The 22,770-nt window shown below is 40.1% G+C and overlaps 1 protein-coding gene across 1 annotated transcript in view; it reads right to left on the bottom strand.

Annotated features, from left to right (window-relative positions):
* ppp1r9a (protein phosphatase 1, regulatory subunit 9A) overlaps positions 1-22,770 on the bottom strand; it is a 112,327-nt gene that overhangs the window by 42,372 nt on the left and 47,185 nt on the right. Inside the window, exons 2-4 of the mRNA XM_072448415.1 lie at positions 7,014-7,146; positions 3,270-3,390; positions 938-1,042 (exon numbers count right to left, since the gene is read on the bottom strand). Coding sequence (XP_072304516.1) covers positions 938-1,042; positions 3,270-3,390; positions 7,014-7,146 — 359 coding nt within the window. The remainder of the gene's footprint in view (positions 1-937; positions 1,043-3,269; positions 3,391-7,013; positions 7,147-22,770) is intronic.

Genomic DNA, 22,770 nt, shown 5'->3' on the forward strand with positions numbered 1-22,770 from the left:
AGAAATGGAGTAGTAAACAAGAGCGGACAAACTAGTCAGTGGTATTAATTAGAACATAATGAGTTCTGATTCTGAGTGAAGGTTCTGTGAAAAGATTTTGAAAGACGGCTCAGTAGCGCCACCTCAAAAAACTATTAACATGGGGCCAATGGGAGCCCGATGGCCAAAAAAGTAGCAGTAAAAATATGACACAAAAAATGATATTATGAGCCCGCCCTCATTCATACAGGAAGTCGGCCATATTGGATCAAACTCGGCCCTGACAAAAGTGCCCCTCATCGTACTTTTGGCATCTCCTCCTACAGTTTTCATCAAAAACACTTCAAACTTAGCCACAAGACACAAAACCCCAAACAATGAAATGTTATGGATCTGAAGCTGATACGCTTTCGGGTGTGGTCATCGTGAATTTTAAACAAAATCGCAATTTTTTGAAAATTAAAAAAATCTCCACACGTTCAGGCCGGGGCCAGACCAAACTGAGTGAGGAGCATCTGAGTTTAAAAAGGTGCAAGGATTATACTCTTCCATTAAGTGTCATTATTTACCGCACCTGAAATGAGGGTGCAAACTCTTTTAACTGAGGGTGAGATGCACCCTTTTACAGCCCTGACCTGCACATGTATCAATCCAGAACGGCTCCTGGTGAAAGCAATCGAGAAAACCTGGAATCATGACAAAGCATCACAACAGCAGAAGAAGCTGTGAAATCTGAAAGGTGGTAAACCAGGTCACGTGCTGCATGTTCTGGTTTGTTTGGGCTCTTCACTTCAGCGTTATGCACACAGCGACCAGGCCCTAAGTGAGGATGTTGGATTGGGTCCCGGGCAGTGGGCCGGGGACTTGTGAACGACTTGTAGACGGGCACACTTGCCCTATAATCTACCCATAATCCTCTTTGCAGTGTGTAAACATGTGGAGCGCGGGTCTTTCTTACCGCACGATTCCAGACGTGTTCCGCAGCACGGAGGCTGCAAAGCTCTGAGTCACTCCAACCAGGCTGGTCCCGTCCACCTCCACGATCTGGTCATTCACCTTGATCCTGGACACAGAGGGACAAAGACATGAGAGGACAGTCCTGCTGAAAGAAGTCATCAAGTGCTGCTTATACAGCTACACACAAAGTCAAGAGAGCATTTCAGCTCAGACTAAGACCAGATCTTTATCAAAGAGGACATATTATATTTATTTATTTATTTGATATGGACATAGCAATTCCATAGAAGGCATCATATGCATTGTTTCAAGTGTTGTAGTAAATGCTCATTTTCAACACCTGCCCATGGGAGGCTTTTACAACAATTTAATTCATATAACAATATAAACGAATAAAGGTGAGTAACATCATCAATTTGTGAGACTCCGCCCTGATTTCAGCCAGTTTCAGACGTTTGTTAAAGATGAAGATGTCAGTGAAGTCAGAGTGCACATCAGGCTCTGGGTTTTAAACTCAACACATGTAGATCATTATTTCACTTTTTGTTTGTTGTAAACCACAATATTGGTCTAAAATGAGTCAAATAGACTGGAAATGAAGAACCATTGAGTTCCACTCCAGTTCAAAACTGTAGCGTTTATTTCTTATTTTATCTACCGGTATTTGTTAAGGGACAGAATGAACATTATGCATATAAATATGTGGTAAGAACAAAATGAACGCCAGTGTGGTTCATTTCCATCGTCAGTCCCCGAATGGGTCAATGTGGTCGATCCAAACATCCAATCCACAAGAGAAGATGCTAGAGAGAACTGTCCTCTCCAGCAGCTCAGAGGACAAGAGGTGTCCAGCAGCTCAGAGGACAAGAGGTGTCCAGCAGCTCTGCTCAGAGGACAAGAAGTGTCCAGCAGCTCAGAGGACAAGAAGTGTCCAGCAGCTCAGAGGACAAGAAGTGTCCAGCAGCTCAGAGGACAAGAAGTGTCCAGCAGCTCAGAGGACAAGAAGTGTCCAGCAGCTCAGAGGACAAGAAGTGTCCAGCAGCTCAGAGGACAAGAAGTGTCCAGCAGCTCAGAGGACTTTGGCTCTCAACAGAGTTAAAAGAGCCAGAAAACACGACAGAAAGGAAAGAGAACCATTGTCCCTTATGTTTCAGGACAAATATCCTGTTTACTTTAAACCAGGAAATACTTTAAGACACAAACTGGTTCATCCTAAGGACAAGACGACACAAAAACAGAGCAGTGTAGTTTATTCTGTCCAATGCAGTGAAGAAAAGTGTAAAGAGCGTTACATAGGTCAGACTAAACAGCCTCTGCACAAGAGGCTCTATCAACACAGAAGACACTGGAGTTCAGGACCACAGAGCGCCGTGCATCTGCATCTTAAAGTCACTAACTACTCTTTTGAAGACAGTGAGGAGAAGATTCTGAGCAGGAGAAGAGAAGGTTTGAAAGAGGAGTTGGAGTTGAACGTTGAAGCCATCCGCCCTGGACATTCTAATCAGGTACTCATCTGTGATGAGGGAGCTGCTTCCAGCTAGCAATAGCATTTCTATGGTGCATTAGAGGGCTGTTCTGCTGTTACGGTAACAAAGACGATTTCTTTTGGGTGAAACTTAAAACAGTGTTAAAGAATAGACTAACTGGACAGGCCTCAGATTGAGAATGACTTTTGGGTGCTGCCGGTGGTTGAGAGGTTAAGTCACAGCACGTATGCTAGGGTTCAGGTGCAGCCGGTTGCAGTGTCGTGAGTTTGAACTCCGACGATTTACTGCATGTCTTCCCCTCTCTCTCATTCCCTATTTCACCCGGTCCTCTCCTGTCTAAAAGCCCAAGTCTTTAAAGAGAATTACACTTGGATGGAAGTCCAAATGTCTTGTTTTTTTCCAAAACAGTGTCCAGATGATACATCTGAAACAACCCCCCTCAGAGGTTTTGAATGTTGGGGCACAACCTGCCCCACATGTGCACAACCGGCCCCCATGTGCACAACCTGCCCCACATATGCACAACTTGCCCCCATGTGCACAACCTGCCCCCCATGTGCACAACCTGCCCCACATATGCACAACCTGCCCCCATGTGCACAACCTGCCCAAAATGTGCACAACCTGCCCCCCATGTGCACAACCTGCCCCCCATGTGCACAACCTGCCCCCATGTGCACAACCTGCCCAAAATGTGCACAACCTGCCCCCCATGTGCACAACCTGCCCCCATGTGCACAACCTGCCCCCCATGTGCACAACCTGCTCACACCCTGTTTGTATTGGAATCTTTGGAATGATTCTGGTGACTTTAAAAACACAGAGGAGCATGTTAGGGTGCTGCACCTGCCGTCCCTCTCGGCCGCCCCTCCTTCAATGACTGTTTTGACAAAGATGCCCAGTTTCTCCAGGCCCGCGTCAGCACCGACTCCCATCCCGATGATGCTGATGCCCAGACCGTCCTCATCTGCAACACAAGAGCACAACACACAAGCTTTACTGCCGCACGCCAAGTACTGGACCACACGCCAAGTACTGGACCACACACCAAGAACTGGACCACACGCCAGGTCCTGGACCACACACCAAGTACTGGACCACACGCCAGGTCCTAGACCACACACCAAGTACTGGACCACACGCCAGGTCCTGGACCACACACCAGGTACTGGACCGCACGCCAGGCACTGGATCACACGCCAGGTACTGGACCGCACGCCAGGTACTGGACCGCACGCCAAGTACTGGACCGCACGCCAGGTACTGGACTGCACGCCAGGTACTGGACCGCACGCCAGGTACTGGACCGCACGCCAGGTACTGGACCGCACGCCAGGTACTGGACTGCACGGCAGGTACTGGACCACACGCCAGGTACAGGTCCTGGACCACACGCCAGGTACAGGTACTGGGCCGCACGCCAGGTACTGGACCACATGCCAGGTCCTGGACCACACGCCAGGTCCTGGACCACACGCCAGGTACTGGACCGCACGCCAGGTACTGGACCACACGCCAGGCCTGGACCACACGCCAGGTCCTGGACCACACGCCAGGTACTGGACCACACACCAAGTACTGGACCACACGCCAGGTCCTGGACCACACACCAGGTACTGGACCACACGCCAGGCACTGGATCACACGCCAGGTACTGGACCACACACCAAGTACTGGACCACACGCCAGGTCCTGGACCACACACCAGGTACTGGACCGCACGCCAGGTACTGGACCGCACGCCAAGTACTGGACCGCACGCCAGGTACTGGACTGCACGCCAGGTACTGGACCGCACGCCAGGTACTGGACCGCACGCCAGGTACTGGACCACACGCCAGGTACTGGACCACACGCCAGGTACTGGACTACACGCCAGGTAATGGACCGCACGCCAGGTCCTGGACCACACGCCAGGTACTGGACCACACACCAGGTACTGGACCGCACGCCAGGTACTGGACCGCACGCCAGGTCCTGGACCACACGCCAGGTACTGGACCGCACGCCAGGTCCTGGACCGCACGCCAGGTCCTGGACCACACGCCAGGTACTGGACCGCACGCCAGGTCCTGGACCACACGCCAGGTACTGGACCACACGCCAGGTACTGGACCGCACGCCAGGTACTGGACCGCACGCCAGGTCCTGGACCACACGCCAGGTACTGGACCACACGCCAGGTCCTGGACCACACACCAGGTACTGGACCGCACGCCAGGCACTGGATCACACGCCAGGTACTGGACCGCACGCCAGGTACTGGACCGCACGCCAAGTACTGGACCACACGCCAGGTCCTGGACCACACACCAAGTACTGGACCACACGCCAGGTCCTAGACCACACACCAAGTACTGGACCACACGCCAGGTCCTGGACCACACACCAGGTACTGGACCGCACGCCAGGCACTGGATCACACGCCAGGTACTGGACCGCACGCCAGGTACTGGACCGCACGCCAAGTACTGGACCGCACGCCAGGTACTGGACTGCACGCCAGGTACTGGACCGCACGCCAGGTACTGGACCGCACGCCAGGTACTGGACCGCACGCCAGGTACTGGACTGCACGGCAGGTACTGGACCACACGCCAGGTACAGGTCCTGGACCACACGCCAGGTACAGGTACTGGGCCGCACGCCAGGTACTGGACCACATGCCAGGTCCTGGACCACACGCCAGGTCCTGGACCACACGCCAGGTACTGGACCGCACGCCAGGTACTGGACCACACGCCAGGCCTGGACCACACGCCAGGTCCTGGACCACACGCCAGGTACTGGACCACACACCAAGTACTGGACCACACGCCAGGTCCTGGACCACACACCAGGTACTGGACCACACGCCAGGCACTGGATCACACGCCAGGTACTGGACCACACACCAAGTACTGGACCACACGCCAGGTCCTGGACCACACACCAGGTACTGGACCGCACGCCAGGTACTGGACCGCACGCCAAGTACTGGACCGCACGCCAGGTACTGGACTGCACGCCAGGTACTGGACCGCACGCCAGGTACTGGACCGCACGCCAGGTACTGGACCACACGCCAGGTACTGGACCACACGCCAGGTACTGGACTACACGCCAGGTAATGGACCGCACGCCAGGTCCTGGACCACACGCCAGGTACTGGACCACACACCAGGTACTGGACCGCACGCCAGGTACTGGACCGCACGCCAGGTCCTGGACCACACGCCAGGTACTGGACCGCACGCCAGGTCCTGGACCGCACGCCAGGTCCTGGACCACACGCCAGGTACTGGACCGCACGCCAGGTCCTGGACCACACGCCAGGTACTGGACCACACGCCAGGTACTGGACCGCACGCCAGGTACTGGACCGCACGCCAGGTCCTGGACCACACGCCAGGTCCTGGACCACACGCCAGGTACTGGACCGCACGCCAGGTACTGGACCACACGCCAGGTACTGGACCACACGTCAGGTCCACCAAAGCCTTGTTACAAACATTACCACGCGTGTTCAGTTTCATCTAGTTCAGTGATGTAGCGAGTAGCGCCGCACATGCTAACACCATGTGACAAGCATTTCTTAAGTCAAAACCCAGTTTGACAATGATTGTTTTGAAGTGTTTCACCACAAATCACACACTGACCTTTGACCTTTTTCCTCCACATGTGGCTTATGTTATGACAAAACCCTAACCTGACTACAGGGCACATTTACATGGTGCGTCAAATTGAATCAGAAAAATCATATAATAATACAAACCTGCATAAATATTTGTTTTAATTTTGTCACCAGAACAGTCGTAGTTTGAAAGGGGGAGAGAGGAGGCACAGACATACAGCTAATGTTGAGGGTTTGGGTTCAAACAATCACAAATGTGCAGCTCTCTTTCAAGCTCAATAATCAAATATAATTTCTATCTTTTGCCACATCACTTTGCATCATTTTCTTTGTCCAAACCTGCTCAGTGTGAAATGAGATGACTCACTTGAGCTGGTCACATGACTACTATAACAGAGCAGGTCTCCACTCTGACCTCTGAAGGGTCTAATGCTAATGAGATACTGATCATTTAGATTTTAGCTGTAGAATCAGAACGCTGCCTCTCACTTTTCTATACTTCAGACTTTTATTGCAAGTGTTAAAAATGGAGCACAACTTCTGTACTTTACGTACGTTATTCATCATGTATAAGGCATTTTATGTGTCGAAATGGCCAAAATTGCACCATTTGGGACATATAAATCTTCATTTTGTTAATATTTCGGATATTTTATTTAGTATTTGAGTCAACTAGATCTGATAGAAAATGTTTGTATTTGTGCAATTTTTTTAGTTCATATTTAGAACTAGATATGAACAAATCTTCTGTACTATTTATTGAAATCCTGCTGATTGTAAAGATTGTAGTTTGGTGTGTAAGTTCTCCTTTCAGGGCTGATCTGGCTCTGGGAGGAAAATGCCACGACGTCTCAGCGAAAACTATGGATGAAGTGTTTCAATGAGATCATGTTTTTTTAGTTACAGATGGGACAATGTGTTGAGTTTCACTGCTGCTTTAACCGTGATGTTTGGATCCAGTGTAAGGCAAAGCCCACCTTTCTCCAGCTCCACCGGGAACAGCTGCAGCTTCTCCACCCTCTTCTCCAGCTCGTACTCCGCTGAGGAGGCCACAGGGTCCACCTCCTCGTTCCTCCGGTCGTAGTCCTCATTGGAGTAAGTGCTGAACACCTGTAGGACACACAGAGTGTCAGGACACGCACACCACACGCACAAAAACCCACACACCACCGCACACGCACACACAAACACACACACAAACACACAGAGCTGGAAATAAGCCCACGGCTACAATCTGTGTTTACAGCATGTGTGTTCATGTGTATCATGTGTGTTCATGTGTATCATGTGTATCATGTGTGTTCATGTGTATCATGTGTATCATGTGTGTTCATGTGTATCATGTGTATCATGTATGTTCATGTGTATCATGTGTGTATCATGTGTATCATGTGTGTTCATGTGTATCATGTGTATCATGTGTATCATGTATGTTCATGTGTATCATGTGTGTATCATGTGTATCATGTGCATCATGTGTATCATGTGTGTTCATGTGTATCATGTGTGTGTCATATATATCATGTGTGTTCATGTGTATCATGTGTGTTCATGTCTATCATGTGTGTTCATGTGTATCATGTGTGTTCATGTGTGTTCATGTGTATCATGTGTGTTCATGTGTATTATGTATGTTATCATGTATATCATGTGTATCATGTGTGTATCATGTGTATCATGTGTATCATGTGTATCTTGTGTGTATCATGTGTATCATGTGTATCATGTATGTTCATGTGTATCATGTGTGTTCATGTGTATCATGTATATCATGTGTATCATGTGTGTATCATGTGTATCATGTGTATCATGTGTGTTCATGTGTATCATGTGTATCATGTATGTTTGTGTATCATGTGTATCATGTGTATCATGTATGTTCATGTGTATCATGTGTGTTAATGTGTATCATGTGTATCATGTGTGTTCATGTTTACCATGTGTATCAAGTATGTTCATGTGTATCATGTGTGTATCATGTGTATCATGTGTATCATGTATGTTCATGTGTATCATGTGTGTTCATGTGTATCATGTGTGTGTCATATATATCATGTGTGTTCATGTGTATCATGTGTGTTCATGTGTATCATGTGTGTTCATGTGTATCATGTGTATCATGTGTGTTCATGTGTATCATGTGTGTTCATGTGTATCATGTGTATAATGTGTGTTCGTGTGTATCATGTGTGTTCATGTGTATCTTGTGTATCATGTATGTTCATGTGTATCATGTGTGTTCATGTGCATCATGTGTATCATGTGTGTTCATGTGTATCATGTGTATATCATGTGTATCATGTGTGTTCATGTGTATCATGTGTGTTCATGTGTGTTCATGTGTATCATGTGTATCATGTGTGTTCATGTGTATCATGTGTGTTCATGTGTATCATGTGTGTTCATGTGTATCATGTGTGTATCATGTGTATCATGTGTGTTCATGTGTATAATGTGTATCATGTGTATCATGTGTATCATGTGTGTTCATCTGTATCATGTGTGTTCATGTGTGTTCATGTGTATCATGTGTGTTCATGTGTATCATGTGTGTTCATCTGTATCATGTGTATCATGTGTGTTCATGTGTATCATGTGTATCATGTGTATCATGTATGTTCATGTGTATCATGTGTGTTCATGTGTATCATGTGTATCATGTGTATCATGTGTATCATGTGTATCATGTGTATCATGTGTGTATCATGTGTATCAAGTGTATCATGTATGTTCATGTGTATTATGTGTATCATGTGTATCGTGTGTATCATGTGTATCATGTGTATCATGTGTGTTCATGTGTATTATGTGTATCATGTGTATCGTGTGTATCATGTGTATCATGTGTATCATGTATGTTCATGTGTGTTCATGTGTATCATGTGTGTCATGTATGTATCATGTGCATCATGTGTATCATGTATGTTCATGTGTATCATGTATATCATGTGTATCATGTGTGTATAATGTGTATTATGTGTATCATGTATGTTCATGTGTATCATGTATATCATGTGTATCATGTGTATCATTTGTATCATGTGTGTTCATGTGTATTATGTGTATCATGTGTATCATGTGTGTATCATGTGTATCATGTGTATCATGTGTATCATGTGTATCATGTGTGTTCATGTGTATCATGTATGTTCATGTGTATCATGTGTATCATGTGTATCATGTGTATCATGTGTATCATGTATGTTCATGTGTATCATGTGTGTTCATGTGTATCATGTGTATCATGTGTTTCATGTGTATCATGTGTATCATGTGTATCATGTGTTTCATGTGTATCATGTGTATCATGTGTATCATGTGTGTTCATGTGTATCATGTGTATCATGTGTATCATGTATGTTCATGTGTATCATGTATGTTCATGTGTATCATGTGTGTATCATGTGTATCATGTGTGTTCATGTGTATCATGTGTATCATGTATGTTCATGTGTATCATGTGTGTTCATGTGTATCATGTGTATCATGTGTGTATCATGTGTATCATGTGTGTTCATGTGTATCATGTGTGTTCATGTGTGTTCATGTGTATCATGTGTATCATGTGTGTTCATGTGTATCATGTGTGTTCATGTGTATCATGTGTGTTCACGTGTATCATGTGTATCATGTGTATCATGTGTGTTCATGTGTATCATGTGTATCATGTGTGTTCATCTGTATCATGTGTGTTCATGTGTATCATGTGTATCATGTGTTTCATGTGTATCATGTGTATCATGTATGTTCATGTGTATCACGTATGTTCATTTGTATCATGTGTGTTCATGTGTGTTCATTTGTATCATGTGTTTCATGTGTATCATGTATGTTCATGTGTATCATGTGTATCATGTGTGTATCATGTTTATCATGTGTGTATCATGTGTATCATGTGTATCATGTATATCATGTGTATCTTGTGTGTATCATGTGTATCATGTGTATCATGTATGTTCATGTGTATCATGTGTGTTCATGTGTATCATGTATATCATGTGTATCATGTGTGTATCATGTGTATCATGTATATCATGTGTATCATGTGTGTTCATGTGTATCATGTGTATCATGTGTATCATGTGTGTTCATGTGTACCATGTGTATCATGTATGTTCATGTGTATCATGTGTGTTCATAAGCATCATGTGTATCATGTGTATCATGTGTATCATGTGTGTTAATGTGTATCATGTGTATCATGTGTGTTCATGTGTATCATGTGTATCATGTGTATCATGTGTGTATCATGTGCATCATGTGTATTATGTGTATCATGTGTGGTCATTTGTATCACGTGTATCATGTGTATCATGTGTATCATTTATGTTCATGTGTATCATGTGTATCATGTGTATCATGTGTGGTCATGTGTATCATGTGTATCATGTGTATCATATGTATCATGTATGTTCATGTGTATCATGTGTATCATGTGTATCATGTGTGTATCATGTGTATCATGTGTATCATGTATGTTCATGTGTATCATGTGTATCATGTGTATCATGTGTGTATCATGTGTATCATGTATGTTCATGTGTATCATGTGTGTTCATGTGTATCATGTGTATCATGTGTGTATCATGTGTATCATGTGTGTGCATGTGTATCATGTGTATCATGTGTATCATGTGTGTATCATGTGTATCATGGGCGGCAGTAGCTCAGTGGTAGAGTGCTCGTCTTCTGATCCAAAGGTCGGCGGTTCGACTCCCCGCTCAGTCAGAGCGGTCAGATCCACTGGCCCGCAGGTTGGCGGTGCGATCGCAGCTGCCTCATGTGAATACTGCCGTTGTGTCCTTGGGCAAGACACTTAACCCAACTTGCCCCCAGTGTCTGCGTACATCTGGAGTGTGAATGTGTGTGTGAATGGGTGACTGGTTCCTTGATGTAAAGCGCTTTGAGTACCTTGACGGTAGAAAAGCGCTATATAAATGTGACCATTTACCATTTATCATGTATGATCATGTGTGTATCATGTGTGTTCATGTCTATCATGTGTGTTCATGTGTATTCATGTGTATTCATGTGTATCCATGTGTATCATGTGTATCATGTGTGTATCATGTGTGTATCATGTGTGTATCATGTGTGTATCATGTGTGTATCATGTGTGTATCATGTGTGTATCATGTGTGTATCATGTGTGTATCATGTGTGTATCATGTATCATGTGTTTCATGTGTATCATGTGTGTTCATCTGTATCATGTGTGTTCATGTGTGTGTCATATATATCATGTGTGTATCATGTGTGTTCATGTGTGTTCATGTGTATCAAGTGTATCAAGTGTATCATGTGTGTTCATGTGTATATCATGTGTGTTCATGTGTATCATGTGTATCATGTGTGTTCATGTGTATCATGTGTATCATGTGTGTTCATGTGTATCATGTGTGTTCATGTGTGTTCATGTGTATCATGTATGTTCATGTGTATCATGTGTGTTCATGTGCATCATGTGTATCATGTGTGTTCGTGTGTATCATGTGTGTATCATGTGTGTATCATGTGTATCATGTGTGTTCATGTGTGTTCATGTGTATCATGTGTATCATGTGTGTTCATGTGTATCATGTGTGTTCATGTGTATCATGTGTGTTCATGTGTATCATGTGTATCATGTGTTTCATGTGTATCATGTGTGTTCATGTGTATAATGTGTATCATGTGTTTCATGTGTATCATGTGTGTTCATCTGTATCATGTGTGTTCATGTGTGTACATGTGTATCATGTGTATCATGTGTGTTCATGTGTATCATGTGTATCATGTGTATCATGTGTTTCATGTGTATCATGTGTATCATGTGTATCATGTGTTTCATGTGTATCATGTGTATCATGTGTATCATGTGTTTCATGTGTATCATGTGTATCATGTGTGTTCATGTGTATCATGTGTGTTCATGTGTATCATGTGTATCATGTGTGTTCATGTGTATCATGTATGTTCATGTGTATCATGTGTGTTCATGTGTATCATGTGTGTTCATGTGTATCATGTGTATCATGTGTGTATCATGTGTATCATGTGTATCATGTATGTTCATGTGTATTATGTGTATCATGTGTATCATGTGTTTCATGTGTATCATGTGTATCATGTGTGTTCATGTGTATCATGTGTGTTCATGTGTATCATGTGTATCATGTGTGTTCATGTGTATCATGTATGTTCATGTGTATCATGTGTGTTCATGTGTATCATGTGTGTTCATGTGTATCATGTGTATCATGTGTGTATCATGTGTATCATGTGTATCATGTATGTTCATGTGTATCATGTGTATCATGTGTATCATGTGTATCATGTGTGTTCATGTGTATTATGTGTATCATGTGTATCATGTGTGTATCATGTGTATCATGTGTATCATGTATGTTCATGTGCATCGTGTGTATCATGTATGTTCATGTATATCATGTGTATCATGTGTATCATGTGTATCATGTGTGTTCATGTGTATTATGTGTATCATGTGTATCATGTGTGTATCATGTGTATCATGTGTATCATGTGTGTTCATGTGTATCATGTGTATCATGTATGTTTGTGTATCATGTGTATCATGTGTATTATGTATGTTCATGTGTATCATGTGTGTTCATGTGTATCATGTGTATCATGTGTGTTCATGTTTACCATGTGTATCATGTATGTTCATGTGTATCATGTGTGTTCATGTGCATCATGTGTATCATGTGTGTTCATGTGTATCATGTGTGTGTCATATATATCATGTGTGTTCATGTGTATCATGTGTGTTCATGTCTATCCTGTGTGTTCATGTGTATCATGTGTGTTCATGTGTGTATCATGTGTATCATGTGTGTTCATGTGTATCATGTGTATCATGTGTATCATGTGTGTTCGTGTGTATCTTGTGTATCATGTGTATCATGTATGTTCATGTGTATCATGTGTGTTCATGTGTATCATGTGTGTTCATGTGTATCTTGTGTATCATGTATGTTCATGTGTATCATGTGTGTTCAGGTGCATCATGTGTATCATGTGTGTTCATGTGTATCATGTGTGTTCATGTGTATCATGTGTGTTCATGTGTATCTTGTGTATCATGTGTATCATGTATGTTCATGTGTATCATGTGTGTTCATGTGTATCATGTGTGTTCATGTGTATCTTGTGTATCATGTATGTTCATGTGTATCATGTGTGTTCAGGTGCATCATGTGTATCATGTGTGTTCATGTGTATCATGTGTGTATCATGTGTATCATGTGTGTTCATGTGTATCATGTGTATCATGTGTGTTCATGTGTATCATGTGTGTTCATGTGTATCATGTGTGTTCATCTGTATCATGTGTGTTCATGTGTATCATGTGTGTTCATGTGTATCATGTGTGTTCATCTGTATCATGTGTATCATGTGTATCATGTGTTTCATGTGTATCATGTGTATCATGTGTATCATGTGTGTATCATGTGCATCATGTGTATCATGTATGTTCATGTGTATCATGTGTATCATGTGTATCATGTATGTTCATGTGTATCATGTGTGTTCATGTGTATCATGTGTATCATGTGTGTTCATGTGTATCATGTGTATCATGTGTATCATGTGTATCATGTGTGTATCATGTGTATCATGTGTATCATGTATGTTCATGTGTATCATATGTATCATGTGTATCATGTGTATCATGTGTATCATGTGTATCATGTGTGTTCATGTGTATTATGTGTATCATGTGTATCATGTGTGTATCATGTGTATCATGTGTATCATGTATGTTCATGTGTGTTCATGTGTATCATGTGTATCATGTGTGTATCATGTGCATCATGTGTATCATGTATGTTCATGTGTATCATGTATATCATGTGTATCATGTGTGTATAATGTGTATTATGTGTATCATGTATGTTCATGTGTATCATGTATATCATGTGTATCATGTGTATCATTTGTATCATGTGTGTTCATGTGTATTATGTGTATCATGTGTATCATGTGTGTATCATGTGTATCATGTGTATCATGTGTATCATGTGTGTTCATGTGTATCATGTATGTTCATGTGTATCATGTGTATCATGTGTATCATGTGTATCATGTGTTTCATGTGTATCAAGTGTATCATGTGTGTATCATGTGTATCATGTGTATCATGTATGTTCATGTGTATCATGTGTGTTCATGTGTATCATGTGTATCATGTGTTTCATGTGTATCATGTGTATCATGTGTATCATGTATGTTCATGTGTATCATTTGTGTTCATGTGTATCATGTGTATCATGTGTGTTCATGTGTATCATGTGTATCATGTATGTTCATGTGTATCATGTGTGTATCATGTGTATCATGTGTATCATGTGTATCATGTGTATCATGTGTATCATGTGTGTTCATGTGTATCATGTGTATCATGTGTGTTCATGTGTATCTTGTGTATCATGTGTATCATGTGTATCATGTGTGTTCATGTGTATCACGTGTGTATCATGTGCATCATGTGTATCATGTATGTTCATGTGTATCATGTGTATCATGTGTATCATGTATGTTCATGTGTATCATGTGTGTTCATGTGTATCATGTGTATCATGTGTGTTCATGTGTATCATGTGTATCATGTGTATCATGTGTGTATCATGTGTATCATGTGTATCATGTATGTTCATGTGTATCATGTGTATCATGTGTATCATGTGTATCATGTGTGTTCATGTGTATTATGTGTATCATGTGTATCATGTGTTTATCATGTGTATCATGTGTATCATGTATGTTCATGTGTGTTCATGTGTATAATGTGTATCATGTGTGTATCATGTGCATCATGTGTATCATGTATGTTCATTTGTATCATGTATATCATGTGTATCATGTGTGTATAATGTGTATTATGTGTATCATGTATGTTCATGTGTATCATGTATATCATGTGTATCATGTGTATCATGTGTATCATGTGTATCATGTGTGTTCATGTGTATCATGTATGTTCATGTGTATCATGTGTATCATGTGTATCATGTGTATCATGTGTATCATGTGTATCATGTGTATCATGTGTTTCATGTGTATCAAGTGTATCATGTGTGTATCATGTGTATCATGTGTATCATGTATGTTCATGTGTATCATGTGTGTTCATGTGTATCATGTGTATCATGTGTTTCATGTGTATCATGTGTATCATGTGTATCATGTATGTTCATGTGTATCATTTGTGTTCATGTGTATCATGTGTATCATGTGTATCATGTGTGTTCATGTGTATCATGTGTATCTTGTGTATCATGTGTATCATGTGTATCATGTGTGTTCATGTGTATCATGTGTATCATGTATGTTCATGTGTATCCTGTGTGTTCATGTGTATCATGTGTTTCATGTGTATCATGTGTATCATGTGTGTTCATGTGTATCATGTGTATCATGTGTATCATGTATGTTCATGTGTATCATGTGTGTTCATGTGTATCATGTACTTTCATGTGTATCATGTGTGTTCATGTGTATCATGTCTATCATGTATGTTCATGTGTATCATGTGTGTATCATGTGTATCATGTGTGTTCATGTGTATCATGTGTATCATGTGTGTTCATGTGTATCTTTTGTATCATGTATGTTCATGTGTATCATGTGTGTTCATGTGTATCATGTGTATCATGTGTGTTCATGTGTATCTTGTGTGTTCATGTGTATCTTGTGTATCATGTGTATCATGTGTATCATGTGTATCATGTGTGTTCATGTGTATCATGTGTATCATGTATGTTCATGTGTATCATGTGTGTTCATGTGTATCATGTGTATCATGTGTGTATCATGTGTATCATGTGTGTTCATGTGTATCATGTGTGTTCATGTGTGTTCATGTGTATCATGTGTATCATGTGTGTTCATGTGTATCATGTGTGTTCATGTGTATCATGTGTGTTATCGTGTATCATGTGTATCATGTGTATCATGTGTGTTCATGTGTATCATGTATGTTCATGTGTATCATGTGTGTTCATGTGTATCATGTGTATCATGTGTGTTCATCTGTATCATGTGTGTTCATGTGTATCATGTGCTTCATGTGTATCATGTGTATCATGTATGTTCATGTGTATCACGTATGTTCATTTGTATCATGTGTATCATGTGTATCATGTGTGTATCATGTGTATCATGTGTGTATCATGTGTATCATGTGTGTTCATGTGTATCATGTGTATCATGTGTGTATCATGTGTATCATGTGTATCATGTGTGTTCATGTGTGTTCATTTGTATCATGTGTTTCATGTGTATCATGTGTGTATCATGTGTATCATGTGTGTTCATCTGTATCATGTGTGTTCATGTGTATCATGTGCTTCATGTGTATCATGTGTATCATGTATGTTCATGTGTATCACGTATGTTCATTTGTATCATGTGTATCATGTGTATCATGTGTGTATCATGTGTATCATGTGTGTATCATGTGTATCATGTGTGTTCATGTGTATCATGTGTATCATGTGTGTATCATGTGTTCATGTGTATCATGTGTGTTCATGTGTGTTCATTTGTATCATGTGTTTCATGTGTATCATGTGTGTATCATGTGTATCATGTGTGTATCATGTGTATCATGTGTATCATGTATATCATGTGTATCATGTGTGTATCATGTATGTTCATGTGTATCATGTGTGTTCATATGTATCATGTATATCATGTGTATCATGTGTGTATCATGTGTATCATGTGTATCATGTATATCATGTGTATCATGTGTGTTCATGTGTATCATGTGTATCATGTGTGTTCATGTGTATCATGTGTATCATGTGTGTTCATGTGTACCATGTGTATCATGTATGTTCATGTGTATCATGTGTGTTCATAAGCATCATGTGTATCATGTGTGTTCATGTGTATCATGTGTGTGTCATATATATCATGTGTGTTCATGTGTATCATGTGTGTTCATGTGTATCAAGTGTATCATGTGTATCATGTGTGTTCATGTCTATCATGTGTGTTCATGTGTATCATGTGTGTTCATGTGTGTATCATGTGTATCATGTGTGTTCATGTGTATCATGTGTGTTCATCTGTATCATGTGTATCATGTGTGTTCATGTGTATCATGTGTATCATGTGTATCATGTGTTTCATGTGTATCATGTGTATCATGTGTATCATGTGTGTATCATGTGCATCATGTGTATCATGTATGTTCATGTGTATCATGTGTATCATGTATGTTCATGTGTATCATGTGTGTTCATGTGTATCATGTGTATCATGTGTGTTCATGTGTATCATGTGTATCATGTGTATCATGTGTATCATGTGTATCATGTGTGTTCATGTGTATTATGTGTATCATGTGTATCATGTGTGTATCATGTGTATCATGTGTATCATGTATGTTCATGTGTGTTCATGTGTATCATGTGTATCATGTGTATCATGTGTATCATGTGTGTTCATGTGTATTATGTGTATCATGTGTATCATGTGTATCATGTGTGTTCATGTGTATTATGTGTATCATGTGTATCATGTGTGTATCATGTGTATCATGTGTATCATGTATGTTCATGTGTGTTCATGTGTATCATGTGTATCATGTGTATCATGTATGTTCATGTGTATCATGTGTATCATGTGTATCATGTGTATCATGTGTATCATGTGTGTTCATGTGTATTATGTGTATCATGTGTATCATGTATGTTCATGTGTATCATGTGTATCATGTGTATCATGTGTGTTCATGTGTATTATGTGTATCATGTGTATCATGTGTGTATCATGTGTATCATGTGTATCATGTATGTTCATGTGTGTTCATGTGTATCATGTGTATCATGTATGTTCATGTGTATCATGTATATCATGTGTATCATGTGTGTATAATGTGTATTATGTGTATCATGTATGTTCATGTGTATCATGTATATCATGTGTATCATGTGTATCATTTGTATCATGTGTATCATGTGTATCATGTGTATCATGTGTATCATGTGTATCATGTGTTTCATGTGTATCAAGTGTATCATGTGTGTATCATGTGTATCATGTGTATCATGTATGTTCATGTGTATCATGTGTGTTCATGTGTATCATGTGTATCATGTGCTTCATGTGTATCATGTGTGTATCATGTGTATCATGTGTATCATGTATGTTCATGTGTATCATGTGTGTTCATGTGTATCATGTGTATCATGTGTATCATGTGTTTCATGTGTATCAAGTGTATCATATGTGTATCATGTGTGTTCATGTGTATCATGTGTGTTCATGTGTATCATGTGTATCATGTGTTTCATGTGTATCATGTGTATCATGTGTATCATGTGTATCATGTGTATCATGTGTGTTCATGTGTATCATGTGTATCATGTATGTTCATGTGTATCCTGTGTTTCATGTGTATCATGTGTATCATGTATGTTCATGTGTATCATGTGTGTTCATGTGTATCATGTCTATCATGTATGTTCATGTGTATCATGTGTGTTCATGTGTATCATGTGTTTCATGTGTATCATGTGTATCATGTGTGTTCATGTGTATCATGTGTATCATGTGTATCATGTATGTTCATGTGTATCATGTGTGTTCATGTGTATCATGTCTATCATGTATGTTCATGTGTATCATGTGTGTATCATGTGTATCATGTGTGTTCATGTGTATCATGTGTATCATGTGTGTTCATGTGTATCTTGTGTATCTTGTGTATCATGTATGTTCATGTGTATCATGTGTGTTCATGTGTATCATGTGTATCATGTGTGTTCATGTGTATCTTGTGTATCATGTGTATCATGTGTATCATGTGTATCATGTGTGTTCATGTGTATCATGTGTGTTCATGTGTATCATGTGTATCATGTGTGTATCATGTGTATCATGTGTGTTCATGTGTATCATGTGTATCATGTGTGTTCATGTGTATCATGTGTGTTCATGTGTATCATGTGTGTTCACGTGTATCATGTGTATCATGTGTATCATGTGTGTTCATGTGTATCATGTGTGTTCATGTGTATCATGTGTATCATGTGTGTTCATCTGTATCATGTGTGTTCATGTGTATCATGTGTATCATGTGTATCATGTGTTTCATGTGTATCATGTGTATCATGTATGTTCATGTGTATCACGTATGTTCATTTGTATCATGTGTGTTCATGTGTGTTCATTTGTATCATGTGTTTCATGTGTATCATGTATGTTCATGTGTATCATGTGTATCATGTGTGTATCATGTGTATCATGTGTGTATCATGTGTATCATGTGTATCATGTATATCATGTGTATCATGTGTGTATCATGTATGTTCATGTGTATCATGTGTGTTCATGTGTATCATGTATATCATGTGTATCATGTGTATCATGTGTGTTCATCTGTATCATGTGTGTTCATGTGTGTTCATGTGTATCATGTGTATCATGTGTGTTCATGTGTATCTTGTGTATCATGTATGTTCATGTGTATCATGTGTGTTCATGTGCATCATGTGTGTATCATGTGTATCATGTGTATCATGTGTGTTCATGTGTATCATGTGTGTTCATGTGTATCATGTGTATCATGTGTGTTCATGTGTATCATGTGTGTTCATGTGTATCATGTGTGTTCATGTGTGTTCATGTGTATCATGTGAATCATGTGTGTTCATGTGTATCATGTGTGTTCATGTGTATCATGTGTGTTAGTGTATCATGTGTGTATCATGTGTATCATGTGTGTTCATGTGTATAATGTGTATCATGTGTATCATGTGTATCATGTGTGTTCATCTGTATCATGTGTGTTCATGTGTGTTCATGTGTATCATGTGTATCATGTGTGTTCATGTGTATCATGTGTATCATGTGTATCATGTGTATCATGTGTGTTCATGTGTATCATGTATGTTCATGTGTATCATGTGTGTTCATGTGTATCATGTGTATCATGTGTGTTCATGTGTATCATGTGTATCATGTGTATCATGTGTATCATGTGTGTTCATGTGTATCATGTATGTTCATGTGTATCATGTGTGTTCATGTGTATCATGTGTATCATGTGTGTATCATGTGTATCATGTGTATCATGTATGTTCATGTGTATCATGTATATCATGTGTATCATGTGTATCATATGTATCATGTGTGTTCATGCGTATTATGTATATCATGTGTATCATGTGTGTATCATGTGTATCATGTGTATCATGTATGTTCATGTGTATCATGTGTGTTCATGTGTATCATGTGTATCATGTGTGTATCATGTGTATCATGTGTATCATGTGTATCATGTGTGTTCATGTGTATCATGTGTGTTCATGTGTATCAAGTGTATCATGTGTATCATGTGTATCATGTGTGTTCATGTGTATCATGTGTATCATGTGTGTTCATGTGTATCATGTGTATCATGTGTATCATGTGTGTTCATGTGTATCATGTGTGTTCATGTGTATCAAGTGTATCATGTGTATCATGTGTGTTCATGTCTATCATGTGTGTTCATGTGTATCATGTGTGTTCATGTGTATCATGTGTGTAGCATGTGTATCATGTGTATCATGTGTGTTCATGTGTATCATGTGTGTTCATGTGTATCATGTGTATCATGTGTATCATGTGTATCATGTGTATCATTTGTATCATGTGTATCATGTGTTTCATGTGTATCATGTGTATCATGTGTGTATCATGTGTGTATCATGTGTGTTCATGTGTATCATGTATGTTCATGTGTATCATGTGTGTTCATGTGTATCATTTGTATCATGTGTGTTCATGTGTATCATGTATGTTCATGTGTATCATGTGTGTTCATGTGTATCATGTGTATCATGTGTATCATGTGTGTATCATGTGTATCATGTGTATCATGTATGTTCATGTGTATCATGTATGTTCATGTGTATCATGTGTGTTCATGTGTATCATGTGTATCATGTGTGTATCATGTGTATCATGTGTGTTCATGTGTATCATGTGTATCATGTGTGTATCATGTGTATCATGTGTAACATGTATGTTCATGTGTATCATGTAAATCATGTGTATCATGTGTGTATCATGTGTATCATGTGTATCATGTGTGTTCATGTGTATCATGTGTATCATGTGTATTGTGTATGTTCATGTGTATCATGTGTATCATGTGTGTTCATGTGTATCATTTGTATCAAGTGTATCATGTGTATCATGTGTATCATGTGTATCATGTGTATCATGTGTGTTCATGTGTATAATGTGTATAATGTGTGTTCATGTGTATCATGTGTATCATATGTGTTCATGTGTATCATGTGTATTATGTGTATCATGTGTGGTCATGTGTATCACGTGTGTTTATGTGTATCATGTGTATCATTTATGTTCATGTGTATCATGTGTATCATGTGTATCATGTGTATCAGATGTATCATGTATGTTCATGTGTTTCATGTGTACCATGTGTATCATGTATGTTCATGTGTATCATGTGTGTTCATGTGTATCATGTATATCATGTGTATTATGTGTGTGCATGTGTATCATGTGTATCATGTGTATCATGTGTGTATCATGTGTATCATGTGTATCATGTATGTTCATGTGTATCATGTGTGTTCATGTGTATCATGTATATCATGTGTATCATGTGTGTATCATGTGTATCATGTGTATCATGTATATCATGTGTATCATGTGTGTATCATGTGTATCATGTATGTTCATGTGTATCATGTGTATCATGTGTATCATGTATGTTCATGTGTATCATGTTTACCATGTGTATCATGTATGTTCATGTGTATCATGTGTGTTCATGTGCATCATGTGTATCATGTGTGTGTCATATATATCATGTGTTTTCATGTGTATCATGTGTGTTCATGTGTATCAAGTGTATCATGTGTATCATGTGTGTTCATGTGTATCATGTGTATCATGTGTGTTCATGTGTGTTCATGTGTATCATGTGTGTTCATGTGTGTATCATGTGTATCATGTGTGTTCATGTGTATCATGTGTATCATGTGTGTTCATGTGTATCATGTGTATCATGTGTGTTCATGTGTATCATGTGTATCATGTGTGTTCATGTGTATCATGTGTGTTCATGTGTATCTTGTGTATCATGTATGTTCATGTGTATCATGTGTGTTCATGTGCATCATGTGTATCATGTGTGTTCATGTGTATCATGTGTGTATCATGTGTATCATGTGTGTTCATGTGTATCATGTGTGTTCATGTGTATCATGTGTGTTCACGTGTATCATGTGTATCATGTGTATCATGTGTGTTCATGTGTATCATGTGTGTTCATCTGTATCTTGTGTGTTCATGTGTATCATGTGTATCATGTGTATCATGTGTTTCATGTGTATCATGTGTATCATGTGTGTATCATGTGTATCATGTGTATCATGTGTATCATGTGTATCACGTATGTTCATTTGTATCATGTGTGTTCATGTGTGTTCATGTGTATCATGTGTATCATGTATGTTCATGTGTGTTCATGTGTATCATGTGTATCATGTGTATCATGTATGTTCATGTGTATCATGTGTGTTCATGTGTATCACGTATGTTCATTTGTATCATGTGTGTTCATGTGTATCACGTATGTTCATTTGTATCATGTGTGTTCATGTGTGTTCATGTGTATCATGTGTATCATGTATGTTCATGTGTATCATGTGTGTTCATGTGTATCATGTATATCATGTGTATCATGTATATCATGTG

Source organism: Eucyclogobius newberryi, unplaced genomic scaffold (genome assembly GCF_026437365.1).
Source record: "Eucyclogobius newberryi isolate DKJ021-1_F unplaced genomic scaffold, fEucNew1.0.hap1 SCAF_16, whole genome shotgun sequence".
In the NCBI taxonomy this organism is placed as follows: Eukaryota; Metazoa; Chordata; class Actinopteri; order Gobiiformes; family Gobiidae; genus Eucyclogobius; species Eucyclogobius newberryi.